Raw genomic sequence first — 13,188 nt, forward strand, 5'->3', positions numbered from 1 at the left:
AGAGAGAGAGAGAGAGAGAGAGAGAGAGAGAGAGAGAGAGAGAGAGAGAGAGACAGAGAGACAGAGAGACAGAGAGACAGACCAAGATCAAGACCCTGTGTAGCTCCAGAACAAAGAAAACAGGCACACACATTTCTCCAGCCTCTACCTTTAAGTCTCACAACCTTAAACTTGAGGCCCCATTCAATGTCCATGTGAGTCAACCAGAAGCAGGCAATGGGCTATCTGGAGATGCAAATTATGAGAGTAGACCCTGTCTCCATGGCCCTTCCCGAAGGCTCTATGTGAGCTGCCCCATCCAGAAGGCTCTGCATTGTGACCTGCTGCTCACTCTTGGCTGCCAGGGCCAGTACACAAGGCTAAGCTGGAGAAAGAGGCTGGAAGGCTTCTCAGCACATCAGAACCACCTCTGAAATACTCAGGCTTGGCAGCTCAATGCAGGCCCAAGTGCAGAGGCCCTGCCAGCATTCCAGATGTTGGCAGGCAGACAGGAGGTTACATCTGGTTTGCGTCAGGACTTTTTTTTTTTTTCCTGAGGTTTTAGCAGGTTCCTCCATACATGGCAACAGTCCCAGAGCTGCCTCTGGGTCAAATGGTATTTCTCTGCCTAGCCAAAGCTGGGGAGTTGGTTTTCATTTTATTCTTCTAGTTTGGGGGATAAAGGAAGAGAGGCGCATAGTTGAAGGGATATAAACTATCAGAAAAAAAAAGCATAACAAAACAAAAAACAAACAAAAAAATTCCGTTAAGTTTCATACCAAAGTCAAACTGACTCACTACGGACAATTTTGTCTTGAGTGAAGTGTTAGTGTCGAATTAAAGAACAGAAATCGCCAGAGTAGATAGATACTGCTATCCTTCTGTTTACACGATGAAAGAAAGGATCGTCCCAAGAAAGCCCTAGGGCAGCCTCAAGCTTGGGAAAGTCAGCTAAATTGGATGGAGGAAATCACTGGGACTCACAGACACATCTCAGGACTGACTCTAGGCACACCGTTCTAGTCAGTTTATTCTCTCTGATTTGCTGTCTTTTCAGCCAGAATGGCATTGCCAGTCTCGGGTTCTTCTCGGTAAACATGAAGGGTTTTCAGCAGGAAAGAATTTGAGGCTAAGCAAACATTCTACCCCTAAGCTACTATCCCAGCCCTAATAGCTCTTTTCTTTTTCTCTTGTTTTGAGAAATAAACATAGCCCAGAGTGGCCTCGAACTTTCTATGTAGCTGAGATCGGCCTTTACTTCCCCCTCCTCGTAGCTTTGCCACCAAAGTATTGAATTATAGGCAGGCACCACCACATCTGGCTCCTAGCCCTCAAATTATTTTTTTTAGCTTTGTTCTAAGGAGTTTTTAAAGAAAGGGGTTCCCTCGGGAGATAGAGAGCACCCCCCACCCAACAGTCTCAGATCTATTATGATACGATGAGCCCTCAAGAGTGCAGACAAGGGGGCTGGTGAAATAGCTCAGTGGTTAACAGCACTGACTGCTCTTCCAGGGGTCATGAGTTCAAATCCCAGCAACCACATGGTGGCTCACAACCATCCGTAATGAGATCTGATGCCCTCTAAGGGGGTGTCTGAAGACAGTTACAGTATGTTTACATATAATAAATAAAAACTTAAAAAAAAAAAGAGTGCAGACAAATATGGCCCAGAGTCTGGACCACATCACAGCTTCCCAACATGACATTTCTGTGAATAGAAGCCAACAATAGGAGTCCCTTGGGGCCTTATCCATGGGTATTTAAGATGTCCACCGTTAAGAACAACTGAATAGCTTGTTGAAACCTAGAACTGCGTAGTACACAGAGCAAGCCCAGAAGCATAGTTTATGCTGATGTCAGAAATAAATGGCCCCATGTCACTGAGGGTCTTAACTGGGCACAGCTGCATCAGCGGCCTACTGGCCTCTGAGTGTGCACGGTCTACCCAGAGATCCCTGGTTTGAATCTACACTTAGTAAGAACCACCATCTTGGAAGAATAGTTTCTTATTCGCCTGAGGTCATAAGACAGATTAAGTCCACATCCACCCACCAAGGCCGAATCACAAATGTTTACTAACAATCACATGTCCAGACACATGCTCATCCAGGTGTGTGCATCTACACACCCTCACGTACTCTGACCCTGCCCTGGTCAGACACACAGACCAAGCCAGGACGCACTAACATCCGGCCTTCTCTCACCATGGTTTGTTGACTCTCCATTTAATCTGTAACTTCTCCCCCATCCATCCATGCTTACCCGGGGTGGGCTGAGGACTCATCCTGGAATCCACCTCTAGGTACTGAGCTTTGGTGGGGGAGGGATGTAATACTGAGCCTCTTAAAAACATTAACTTGCTAGTACCGTTCAGCTTCTAATGCCCTCTACCAAAGTCCCAATGACCCCAGCAGGAGCTGGAGGGGAGGGGGGTTTGGCAGACCCCTCATTGTCTTGTTAGTTCTCCAAGAAGCTAGAAGGTGGAGTTGCCAACGTGAAGCAGGTCTTCCCATCGAGTTTCTGCTTAGAGCTGGGCAGACTGCCATCCAGCCATGGCCAAAGTCTGGCTCTTCATTCCACTGCAGAGCAGGACAAAGAGCCCCCGGGGAGAGGCTGTGTACAGCTCTGGCCCCAGTAGAGGCAAAGTTCCCGCTGCGTAATTTCACTCCTCTGATTTCTCTTCAAGGCCGGCCCCTGACCCCTGTAAGACACCCAGGCTAAGAACTGAGTGCATCCTGTCAGCCAGACTCAGAAGTGGCAGCCATGCCCCAGAGGGTCACCTAACTGACCACCAAAAAAAAAAAAAAAAAAAAAAAAAGTCTCTCTTCCTTCATCCCGAGACCTTAGCTGGAGAATACAAGACAACCCAGGAGAGGTACCAGGCTGTTTCTTTGAGATTTTGCTCAAGGGGTGCCCCTCATGGTAGTTCCCCACTGCTGGCCTCTAAGACGAGATCCTGCACAGCAGAAGAACCCGTCTCCTCCCCTGTGACTCTCACCAAACTTGGCTCCCTTTACCCTATGGTCTCCAAAGTCCCAGTCTCAGCTCTGTCATCTCCATCTTCACTGTCACTCCAAGCTATGGACCTTATACTCTGTATAAAACACCTCAAAACTACGAGACACTTGACAGAGGAAGAAACTGAAGTCACCTTAGTGAAGAAGAGGAAAGGAGATGTGTCTCTGGCCACTTGAAGCACCAATAGTTTAGGCTATGTTAACATTAAAGAAAAACCTCTAGGCAGCCATGTTCTTCCTTCCCTCTCCCCTAAAGCACAGAATGTCTGGGAAAGCCCAGTTTTCATGACATGACTAGATTCCCAGTATTGAAGTAGGGACAATATTTGCTATGTCGACTAAAAATTAACCCAGCCTGCCTGTTCCTTAACCCTGTCCCTGAGAGACCTAGAGCCTGGTTTAGGAACTCCCTGTCCCAGGCTTGACCTCCCTATCGAACACCCTCTTTGATTTCAAAAGTTGAGGGTCAGACAGTACCATGATGTGAAACTGTAGATTTTATGATGCATACCCCGCTTCCCCCCCCTCTGGTGGCCTTGGTTGTACCGAACACCCACCTGTCAGAGAGGAGAGCAAGGCAGGCTGGAAAGAGAAGGAATAACCTGTCCCCAGGGGAAAAAAAAAATCACGAGAGCTGTGTGCTAAAGGACAATTCACCTAAAGAATCAGATGAAGCTCAGTCCTAAGAGCAACGGACAAAAACAGTAGACTTATATGCCCTTTATTATTTATTATTAAAGAAAATAATGCCTTTATTTCTGGGACACAGGTCCCAAACCTGAAGACCTAAAAAGAACAGTGGCCCTCTGACAGTGTAAAGTGTGGGCTGAGCCTCCCTCAGTAATTCACCAGAGATCCTTCAAGGCTGTGGTACAGCTCTATAGGGACTCCTGCCATGATGCAAAGGTGTCAGGCCATGGCAAGGAAGTACTCCTCTGATGACTAGAGAACATTGCCCATAGCTTGCCAATCAAGTGACTAAGGTTTGCCCTCCTGTTACCAAATTTTCCCTCTTCAGACAGTTGTGTCCACTGTGTTCGTAGAAGACAAGGTCAAGAAGTGGGAGGGGAATTAGTGTCTTGAGAGCTGAATTCCAAGACAGACATATTGGTACCCTATTCCTAGACACCTCTTGAAGCTGGCTAGCCTCACATCCACCAAGCAGTCAGAAAGTGTGCCAGGCCTTCCAGACTCAGAGGATCTGATTCTCCTCCACACAGTATGAATGCTCCTATGCAAACAAGAGAAGCCTCTTGTAGAGCTCTTTGGGGTTGGGCTCAAGTTGGGGAGAGGGGAGACTACCGGTCATCTTCACCTGCTGCTAGATCCTCAGCAGCTGGAAAGGAGAAAAGACTCAAAGTGGGCATCCTAAAAATGCAACCCTCTCTCTTGGTCTCACTGCCCCCAAGATCAAGGAATCACTCCCCCGAGACCCTCCTCCTCCAGCAATGCTGGTTGCCAGTCTGGCATTTCTCCCAGAATATTTTCTGCTGACCCATCTCTCCTTGCCCCAGGAGCAGGAAGGGCAGAGAGGCACCCCTGGGGTCCACCTCCTTCCTGTTTTCCCTGCCTCCTGCTTTCCTCAGACTAACAAGCTTGCTGAGGATTGAGGAAGTGGAGTGGTCTGGGACCCAGAGCAGGAAGCTCGGGACTGAAGTCCCAGCATCCGGACTGCAACAATGGAGGATTCAAATATCAGGAAAGAGAGAAGCTTTGCTGCTTCAGAGGGCCTGGCTGTCAGGGAAGGGATAATAACCAGAGTCAGGGAGACAGAGAGGCGGAATGTGCAAAGAACAGAGGACGTGCAGGAGTCACTGTCAGAGACATCGGAAGAGCGACAGCGTCCGAGATGGGAGTGGGAGGACTGCAGAAAGCTAAACTAAGACACCAAGAGAAGGAAACTAGTCAGGCTCAGGAGACCGAGAAAAAGAGAACTCGGGGCTCTTTGGTGAAACTGGAAGTTGAGAGGCACAGCAGGAAATAGAAGGACAAGGGAAAGGTTCTAAGAAGAAACCAAGAAAGGCCCACCAACAAGTGGACAAAGGAGAAAGAGTAAATACAAGATCTATCTGTCTAGCCTTCCTCTCCTCTCAGTCCCATATATCCAAGGGGTCTGCAACTCTGGACTGGCAGCTAGTACTTCCCTCCAGCCCCCTCAGATGGCACCTGCCAGAAGGAAGGAGAGAGAAACCTGGATGTGCCACCCTGGCAGAAAGAGCCCTGCCTTCTCTTCCTCTGCTTTCTGAGCCTTTGGGGGAAGTCCAAGTCTCATGTTCTTTACCACTGAAGTCCTTCTGATTTGTATGTCCACTTCACCACAGGGTGATGAGTGAAAGGCCCGGGCCCTGGCTCCTCACACCTCTGGCATCCACCTGAAACTGGGTGTGGATCAGGCTCTGGATCAGGAACAGAAAGGAACCGTCCCAATACACACACACACACACTTGCACGCACGCGCACAAACACACACCATCTTTATTGCACTCGCACACACACACTCGCCCATGCATGCATGTGCAAACGCACACACCATCCTTATCACATACACACACATACACACACACACACACACACACACGCACGCGCGCGCGCGCGCGCGCACATATGCACACGCACGTGCGCACACACACCATCCTTATCGAAGTCTTCAGGCTCTAGATGACAAATGTAACTGAATCAGATCATTTAACTTACCACAATACCCTCAGGAGCCAAGCTTACCACTGAGGCCAAGGCCCCTCTTTCCAAAGAAGTACTTGGGAGGTTTGAGATGAAGATATGGTGTAGGTTCCCTCAACCAGTGTGGCAACTGGTGTTGGGATTAAGTGCCAGCTTTCTTGACTGTCCCTATAAGGCTCTGCCACGTACCTCTTTTCTCCTCAACTCACAGGGGGCATTGATGGCCTTCCAGACCAGCCAAAATGGGAACCAAGTTGCAGGGAGGGAGGTGTTTGGGAAATGTGGTAGAGAGAAGGTAGGTGTACCTTACCAGAGGTCTGCAGGCTTTCCTGAATGGCTTCGATCTCCGACAGCTCCGTGCACACGCCTTGCCCGTGCATCAATGTGCGCAGGGGCTTCTCCACCCCCCGGGGCGGGTAGCAGCGCATGCCTGAGCCACAGCGTGGGGTGTACACCCCGCAGGGCATCCCCAAACCCAGGGCACAAGTGGCACAACAACCGCAGCCAGGCTCCCGCACCAGCTCCTCGCAACCCACGGGGGGGCGGCAGCGCGCCAGCTTCTCCTCGGAGCAAGGGGGGCAGTGGATGGCTTCGTCGCCCAGGCTTGGCCGAGGCCCTGCGGCCAGCAGCAGGGCGGCCACGAGGCCGAAGGGCAGCATGGTGAGGACGAGGGTGGGGCGCAGGAGGGGAACGCGGGCTCGCCGAGTGGACTGCAAGGGACCCAGAGGCAGCGCCCAGAGAGCTTAGAGAACCAGACCGGGAGGGCGCTGGGACACGGAGCGGCCCGGGCAGGCAGGGACGGAGCCGGGGAAGTTAGCAAGCACGCTGGAGCGGAGCGAGCCTGGCCACCGAGGCGCTGCGCTGCATCCTCGGCCGGCCCAGCAGGCGGCGGGGGGCAGGGGGCTGAGCGGCTGCCCGGGACCGGCTCCCGGGACTTTATACCGGCCCCCTGGCCACACCCCCAGCGCCGTCCCCGAGGTGGGAGAGCAGGGGAGGGCGAGGGGGAACTGGAGCAATGGAGCGGGAGAAGAGGCCGTTAGGGGGAGGGGGCGCTGGGCTGAGTCGCCGCCACCGCTACAACATCTGAAAGTCCTTTGCTCCGCAGAAGAAAGCGACGCAGTTTGGAAGCGGTGGCCCGCGCGCACAGAGCCTCTGAGCTGGACCTTGGAAAGGAAGCAGGGCGAGGGGAGGCGAAGGGAATATTGCTTGGTCCCCTCCCTCGACCTCGAAGGATTCCTTCCCAGACACCTAGGCGATTCTCGTACGGCCACTGAGAACCTGACATCATAGCAGACTCAAGATCCTCTCGTTCAGTCCCTATCCCCAGCCAGAGTCCTCCGGCCACCCCCACCCACCCCACCCCCGGGTACGTCCAGTCTCAACCTCTAGAGACCGTGCTGAAGGCGACCAAGCAGTCTTCAAGAGGTCCAGGAGAGACAGCTCCGGCCTAAGGTGCTAACAGGCAGTCTTCTCTGGGCCCTGAACCTCTGCCGCTTGACCCCCGCCCCGGGTTCCATTTGGGCCTTGCTGCACTCTGCTTCCAGAACTCCGGGACAAAGTGCCAAGCCGCTTCCTCCTTCCTAGATGTTTTTCCCTCTACCGCCCTGCTTAGATTCTGGAAGGAGGCGGCCATTGGCTTTGTACAAGATGTGAGTTGAACAACTCCAGGGGGCGCCACTCTTTGTACTCATTGTGTATTTGCATAGTTACTGTAACAGTTTCCCAGTAGATGGCAGTCAAATATTTCCAGAAAGGGAAGCCTTCTTTTAATTTTCCCGATGCCACTTTGCCCCGGGTGACACTTCTATTGATAAACATATCCCTTCCCCTCGCAGCAATTCTGTTGGAAACGGGAATCGATCTAGAGTCGCATTTGGAGGAGAGACCCACCTCCTACCACCTTCCTTTTAGTTACTCCCTACGCCTCCTCATCCTCCCCAACCAAGGAGTTCGCTTCAGTGTGTGTCCAGTCACAGTTGGAGGTCCGAAGGATTTTGCCGGCAGATGGGGTCGGGAGGGTTGGGCTAAACATCTGAGGAGCAACCAACCTAAAGACTTCCTAGTCCTCTTCCGGTTCTTTGTCCCAGACTCGGGGTCTTACAGCCTCCGGGGAATTAGGCCACCTCCCACTTTCTGTAACGCAGACCGTTGGCGCGGTTGGAGGGGAGAAAGGCATCAAGACCGGGACCTGGAGGACAGACCAAAAAGTTGCGAACTGACGGCACCTACTGGCAACCTCTAAGACTGCAGTAGGGTTGAAGTGTTAGGGCCAAAGACAAGGATTCTTTTCCTCAGTCATATCTCAAGGGTAAAGTTGGGTCTCTCCTGGCCCATCTGCCAGAGAGAAAAGTAAACAGAACAGGTTCTTCAAGCTCCTGGGGGAAGCCTGCGGGGTTTTGTTTTGTTCTTGTTTTTCTTTTTGTTTTTATTTGATTCGGAAGCCAGTCCCTGCCCCCATTTTCTTCCTTAAATGCAGTCGCAGTCAGACTTCTATGTAATGCACCCACTTGAAGTTTGTATCTAGCTAAAAAGAATACTGATGGTCACCTGGAGTTGGGGTTATATATAGGCAGTTGTAAGCCACCTGAGAACTGCTGGGAACTGAACAGGAGTTCTCTGAAGCAGAGCCTTTTGTCTCCAGGTCTCCATTTAACATTTAAATGGGTAATTTTCATCACTGAAGAAATGAAGAGAGGAGGTAAAAAGGAAGTTGGGGTGGGGCAGAATTCTTGGGCTCAACCACAGAGAACGGTTAGAAGAAAGACTGAGGTGATAATGACAGGGGATCTGAGAACTGGAGATATAGCTTCCTTGTAGAGCACTTGCCTAGCATGTGGGAGGTCCTGGATTCAAATCTCTGTAGCCCTTGAAGGTCATTTTAGCCAGGTGTGGTAGCCCATGCCTTTGCTCCCAGTACTTAGGAAAGGCCAGTCTGGGCCATACAATAAGACTGTCTCATACCGTCACCACCCTCAAGAAGAAAGGGAGGAGTCTGAAATCCTCAGGCAGAGTTACTGGCACAGGCTGGTTCCTCCACCTGGCGGTGCCTCCTGTGTGATGGATGCTCCCATAAGGTGTCTCCGGAAAGCAGAACTCAGTCCTATTTTCCTGCTCTTGCCTGGGCCAGAGTGTGGACAGCCTTGTAGGTCCCTGCTTCCTGGAACCTGGGAAGACACTCTACCTGGTACATAGATAGATGAGGAAACCTCACCACCTTTCATCCAGTCCTCCAGTCCATTCTCTCCCTGACTTGTTGGTTAGCCGGTTTCGTTAGCTAGCTGCCTTACTGGGATAATTCCAGACCTCTGCTGACCCAGAATACACTCCTTAGAGACAAAATTGGGAGAGGCAGGCGGATTTCTGAGTTCGAGGCCAGCCTGGTCTACAAAGTGAATTCCAGGACAGCCAGGGCTACACAGAGAAACCCTGTCGAAGAAGAAGGAGGAGGAGGAGGAGGAGGAGGAGGTGGCGGAGGAGGAGGGGGAGGAGGAGGAGGAGGGAGAGGGGGGGGGGGAGGGAGAGGAGGAGGAGGAGGAGGAGAACAAATTGGGGCTCAGGGCCGGGGCTCTCAAGGCCAATAAAGACAAAGTTGTGGCAGAGCATGGTGGTGTACTTATGTAATTCAATCGTAGGCAGAGGCAGGAGGATCTCTGAGTTTGAGACCAGCCTGGTCTATACAGTTCCAGGACATAGTGAGACCCTCTTAATTAATTAATTAATTAATTCTGTTCTCATGGAATGCTCAATCTGATAAGCCTGCTCTCGGGGGCATCTTGTCTGATGAAATAGATGAAATATATAATTACAAGAATTAACCCTTTAACTATCGTTGACTGTGTCTCCTGGAGCTTCATGAAGTCAGTGTTATCAGTGTTGTCTTTTTAAGACAGGAAAACCGAGGCACATAAGGATTATATAACTTACTCAAAGTCACATAGCAAGTAGAGGGACAAAGACGTGACCCTAAGCTGTCTGGCTCCAGTCTGCATAATTAACTCTTACGCCTCACTGTCCCTCGAATCAGCCATCGGAAACACTCTACATAGACATCAAGGGCAGAAGACTGTGACACAGAGTTTAAGCTTAGCATGGGGGTCAGGTGGAGGTGGCATGGGTATGGGACTATGTCCCAGGCCTCCTTATAAGTTCACTTTCCAGCCCACTCCTGACTGCCCTGGACTTCACTGTGTCTCCACTAATCCCCTTCATATCTGCTGACATCTAAGTACTGTCAGGATGGCCCCATAGTTTCCCCAACTCATGGGCCAAGCAAAAGCATATCAGGACAGCCTTCTTCCTGCCCACCAGGGCTTCGTACTTGCAGAGATGTAGTCAGGAGAGCCAGGATCTTCAGCGAGGCCCACAATGCAGAGAGAACTCCTGTCCCGCCTATCTCTAGAGATTGCACTTTCTTCTCTCCCTTCCATCCTACCTCAGGACAGGCCAAGACTCTGGGCAAGGAGGAGGCACAAAGGGGGCAGTCTGTCCATCTGTCCTTGGACTGGCGGGCACCCTGTTTCCTATCTTCAGATCAGCCAGACCAGCCACTTGCCAGTTTTGTGACCACTTCTTTTCCTCACTAAGGTTTCAGTCTCTGTACAGTGGGTTGGGAGAATCCATTGAATTCTGAAGCCCTGACCACCTCTGGCAATCTTGGAATATTAGAATTCTGGAGGGTTTTGTTTGTTTGGTTTTGATTTTGGGTTTTTTGTTTGTTTTGTTTGGTTTGGGTTTGGTTTTTTTGAGACAGGGTTTCTCTGTATAGCCTTGGCTATCCTGGAACTCACTTTGTAGACCAGGCTGGCCTCAAACTCAGAAATCCCCCTGCCTCTGCCTCCCAAGTGCTGGGATTAAAGGCATGCGCCACCACTGCCCGGATTTTTTGTTTTTTAACAAAAATCACTGCCCGGTTTCTCTGTGTAGCCCTGCCTCAAGAGATCCACTTGTCTCTGCGTCCCAAGTGCTGGGATTAAAGGCATGTGCCATTACCACCACCACCATCACCACCACCACCAACAACAACAGCAGCAACAAAATTCTGGAGCTCTTTTGTGGAAATACAAAGCACCCTTCTGACATAGCACCCAACCCTCCAGAGTCTGCAGCATTGTCTCCAGGCCAACGGGTAGCAATGAAATCTCTTCTTACTGACGGAAGCCTATACAGAAGGCATGCCAAGTGAACAATGTTGGACTCCATGAGATTGCTGTCACCACCCAGAAAATGACAAGGCTCACCCAAAGGCATGTGGGTATCAAACGGTCCAGCAAGTCCGGTGTGTGATATATCAACTTCCTGTGCACACTCCTACCTTTGGGCCGGAGCTGTTAGCACAAGTTCAGAACTCAAGGCAGGATGGAAGGGAGAGGAGAAGAAAATGCAATATAGAAAATTCTACAGATTCTCAGCAGACAAGAGCCGTATACTAGCATGGAGAGAGCACCTGCCTTGTCTTCCCTGATCCCTGTTGGGTCAAGAGAAGGGAATCCACTTTCCAGGAGGGTCGGCAACCCAGAATCAATGTGAAATCCCTGCTCTTTCTCCTCCATACACTAGAGGGCTCCCAGGCCCTGCCTCCTAACCTCCCAACTCTGGGGAACAAAGTGCTTGTTAGCTTCCCACTAAAGAAACTCTACTAAGGGTTCGCTGAGCCAAAAGGAGAACCCCGAAAGGGCTCCAAGCTTAGTGAAACCCCACAGAGGGTCATTGGACTCAGCAAACCCCAGAGAGTAGGTTGAGATGCAAAGAAATCCCCAACACCTGTACACACCTGTATATCCTTTCTCCCACAGCTGTATGGCTTCTCTTTCCCCACTAGCACTAGGAGTCTGAACATCGCCCTCTGCTGACTTCCAGACCTCTTCTATGGAGCCATTGGTTCATGTCAAGGGTTACATAGTCACCAAAGTGGTAAAAACTCTAAATCCTGCCAATACCAGGTTGTAGAAGAAAGGGGTTTTCAGCTCATACTGATACACAGCTGCCTGGAAGCAACCTGTAATTCCACCCCTAGATGTACATTCCCAGTACAGATGTGTGTGTTCTAAAAAGTGTTCAAGTGCATTCATGAGGTGCTGTTTAAAATACTCACTGTTGGTACAGGAGAGATGGTTCTGTGGTTAAGATGGCTGCTCTTCGGTATAAGCTTCCTATCCTAGCACTCACATAGTAGCTCAAAACTGTCAATAACTCCAGTTCTAGGGGATCCGAGACCCTCTTCTGGACCCCAGGGTACCAGGCACATGTGACACACAGATATACATGTAGGCCAACCACTCATACATATAAAACTTTAGAAAATATGATCACTAGTGAGTTGATGAGGTGCCTCATGGATAGGGGCACCTGCCATGCAATCCTGACTAACTAGAACCTGCAATGGAAGGAGCGAATGAACCCCTAAAAGTCCTCTGACCTCCACAGACATATATGTAGGCAAAACACCCATACACATAAAATTAAGTTAAAAAATTTTTTTTAAAAAGTTTTAATGGTAAAAATTACTGAAGTGGAAGACTTAAGGGTTCTTTGGAGAGTCAGTTGTGTTTGATGGAGTTGCTGAGGCAAGACCCATGCTGAGACAAAGCACGTGGAGGACACGAGATATTTGTTTGGAGGGTATAAATAGGACTCCAAGGAGTGATGGAGAGAGCTTGGCTTGCTGGTACAGCTAGCTGTGCAATGCTTGTGGGTCTTATGTCTTCACTGATATTTGCCTGCCTGAGAGAAGCACAACTGAGAATGTCTCCTGGTGTTCCTGTTGGTCCCTCCTGCTGATATGAGCCAAGGCTGAGGCCTGGCTGTCTCTGCTAGGTCATGTCACCACTGTTGCTAACCCGACTCTACCAAGCTGGACTGCTGGTGTATCCGTGGAGTGTTTGCGAGTGGATCGAGCTGCTGCTGCTGACCTGTGAACTGAACTGCTGATTTCCAAAGAACCTCTCCAAACAGGGCTACTTCCCCTAAATCCTTTCTTTTCCATTATCACTGGTGGGTAGTGGGCTAAAGGGAGGTTAAAGCATTTAAGAACCATCATTAAAAAATAGGATTTAAAAAAGATTAAAGTTACAAATTACTGTCAGGAAAAAGAACGGGGACAAACTTATGGAATATGACTAACAATTATCACTTATTTATCTGGTACAAACACTCATTATGTAAGTACTCACTGGGCTAAATGTTTTTCATTTCTGCACATTTCTCCGTACATATGCTATGTCGGAACACGGTCAGAGGGATGAAGCATGGTGAACAGTGCCTTGGGGAACTGAGAGAGACCCCAGGAAAATAGAAAGAGGGCCTTTACCTCAGTGCATTTTGTTCCCCGAGTTGTTCCTGGACATGATTTTGTGCTCCTGTGACAAACATTTACACTCAATTTACAAGACATGTTTATTCTTGTTGGGTGTCAGAACATAGCTATCGATCGCAATCTGGGGAAAGGCTGTGCTGAGAGCTGTCCTCAGTGTGCCCTGGATCTGGATCTGGCCTTCTGCCTTGCTTCATGCTTTCC

At 50.1% G+C, this 13,188-nt stretch overlaps 1 protein-coding gene and 1 long non-coding RNA gene across 2 annotated transcripts in view; both read right to left on the reverse strand.

Annotated features, from left to right (window-relative positions):
* The window catches only part of Igfbp4 (insulin like growth factor binding protein 4), an 11,490-nt gene extending 5,156 nt beyond the window's left edge, over positions 1 to 6,334 (reverse strand). The window contains exon 1 of the mRNA XM_028755058.1: positions 5,986 to 6,334. Within this exon, the coding sequence (XP_028610891.1) occupies positions 5,986 to 6,334 (349 nt within the window). The remainder of the gene's footprint in view (positions 1 to 5,985) is intronic.
* LOC114610483 lies at positions 15 to 4,832 on the reverse strand. The gene is made up of 3 exons (XR_003709691.1): positions 4,822 to 4,832; positions 3,871 to 3,872; positions 15 to 289 (listed from the first exon to the last, which is right to left on the reverse strand). It is a non-coding gene; the product is annotated as an uncharacterized LOC114610483 (long non-coding RNA).
* Positions 6,335 to 13,188: the final 6,854 nt, after the last annotated feature.

This window comes from Grammomys surdaster, unplaced genomic scaffold (genome assembly GCF_004785775.1).
Source record: "Grammomys surdaster isolate TR1022 unplaced genomic scaffold, NIH_TR_1.0 126048, whole genome shotgun sequence".
NCBI classification, from domain to species: Eukaryota; Metazoa; Chordata; class Mammalia; order Rodentia; family Muridae; genus Grammomys; species Grammomys surdaster.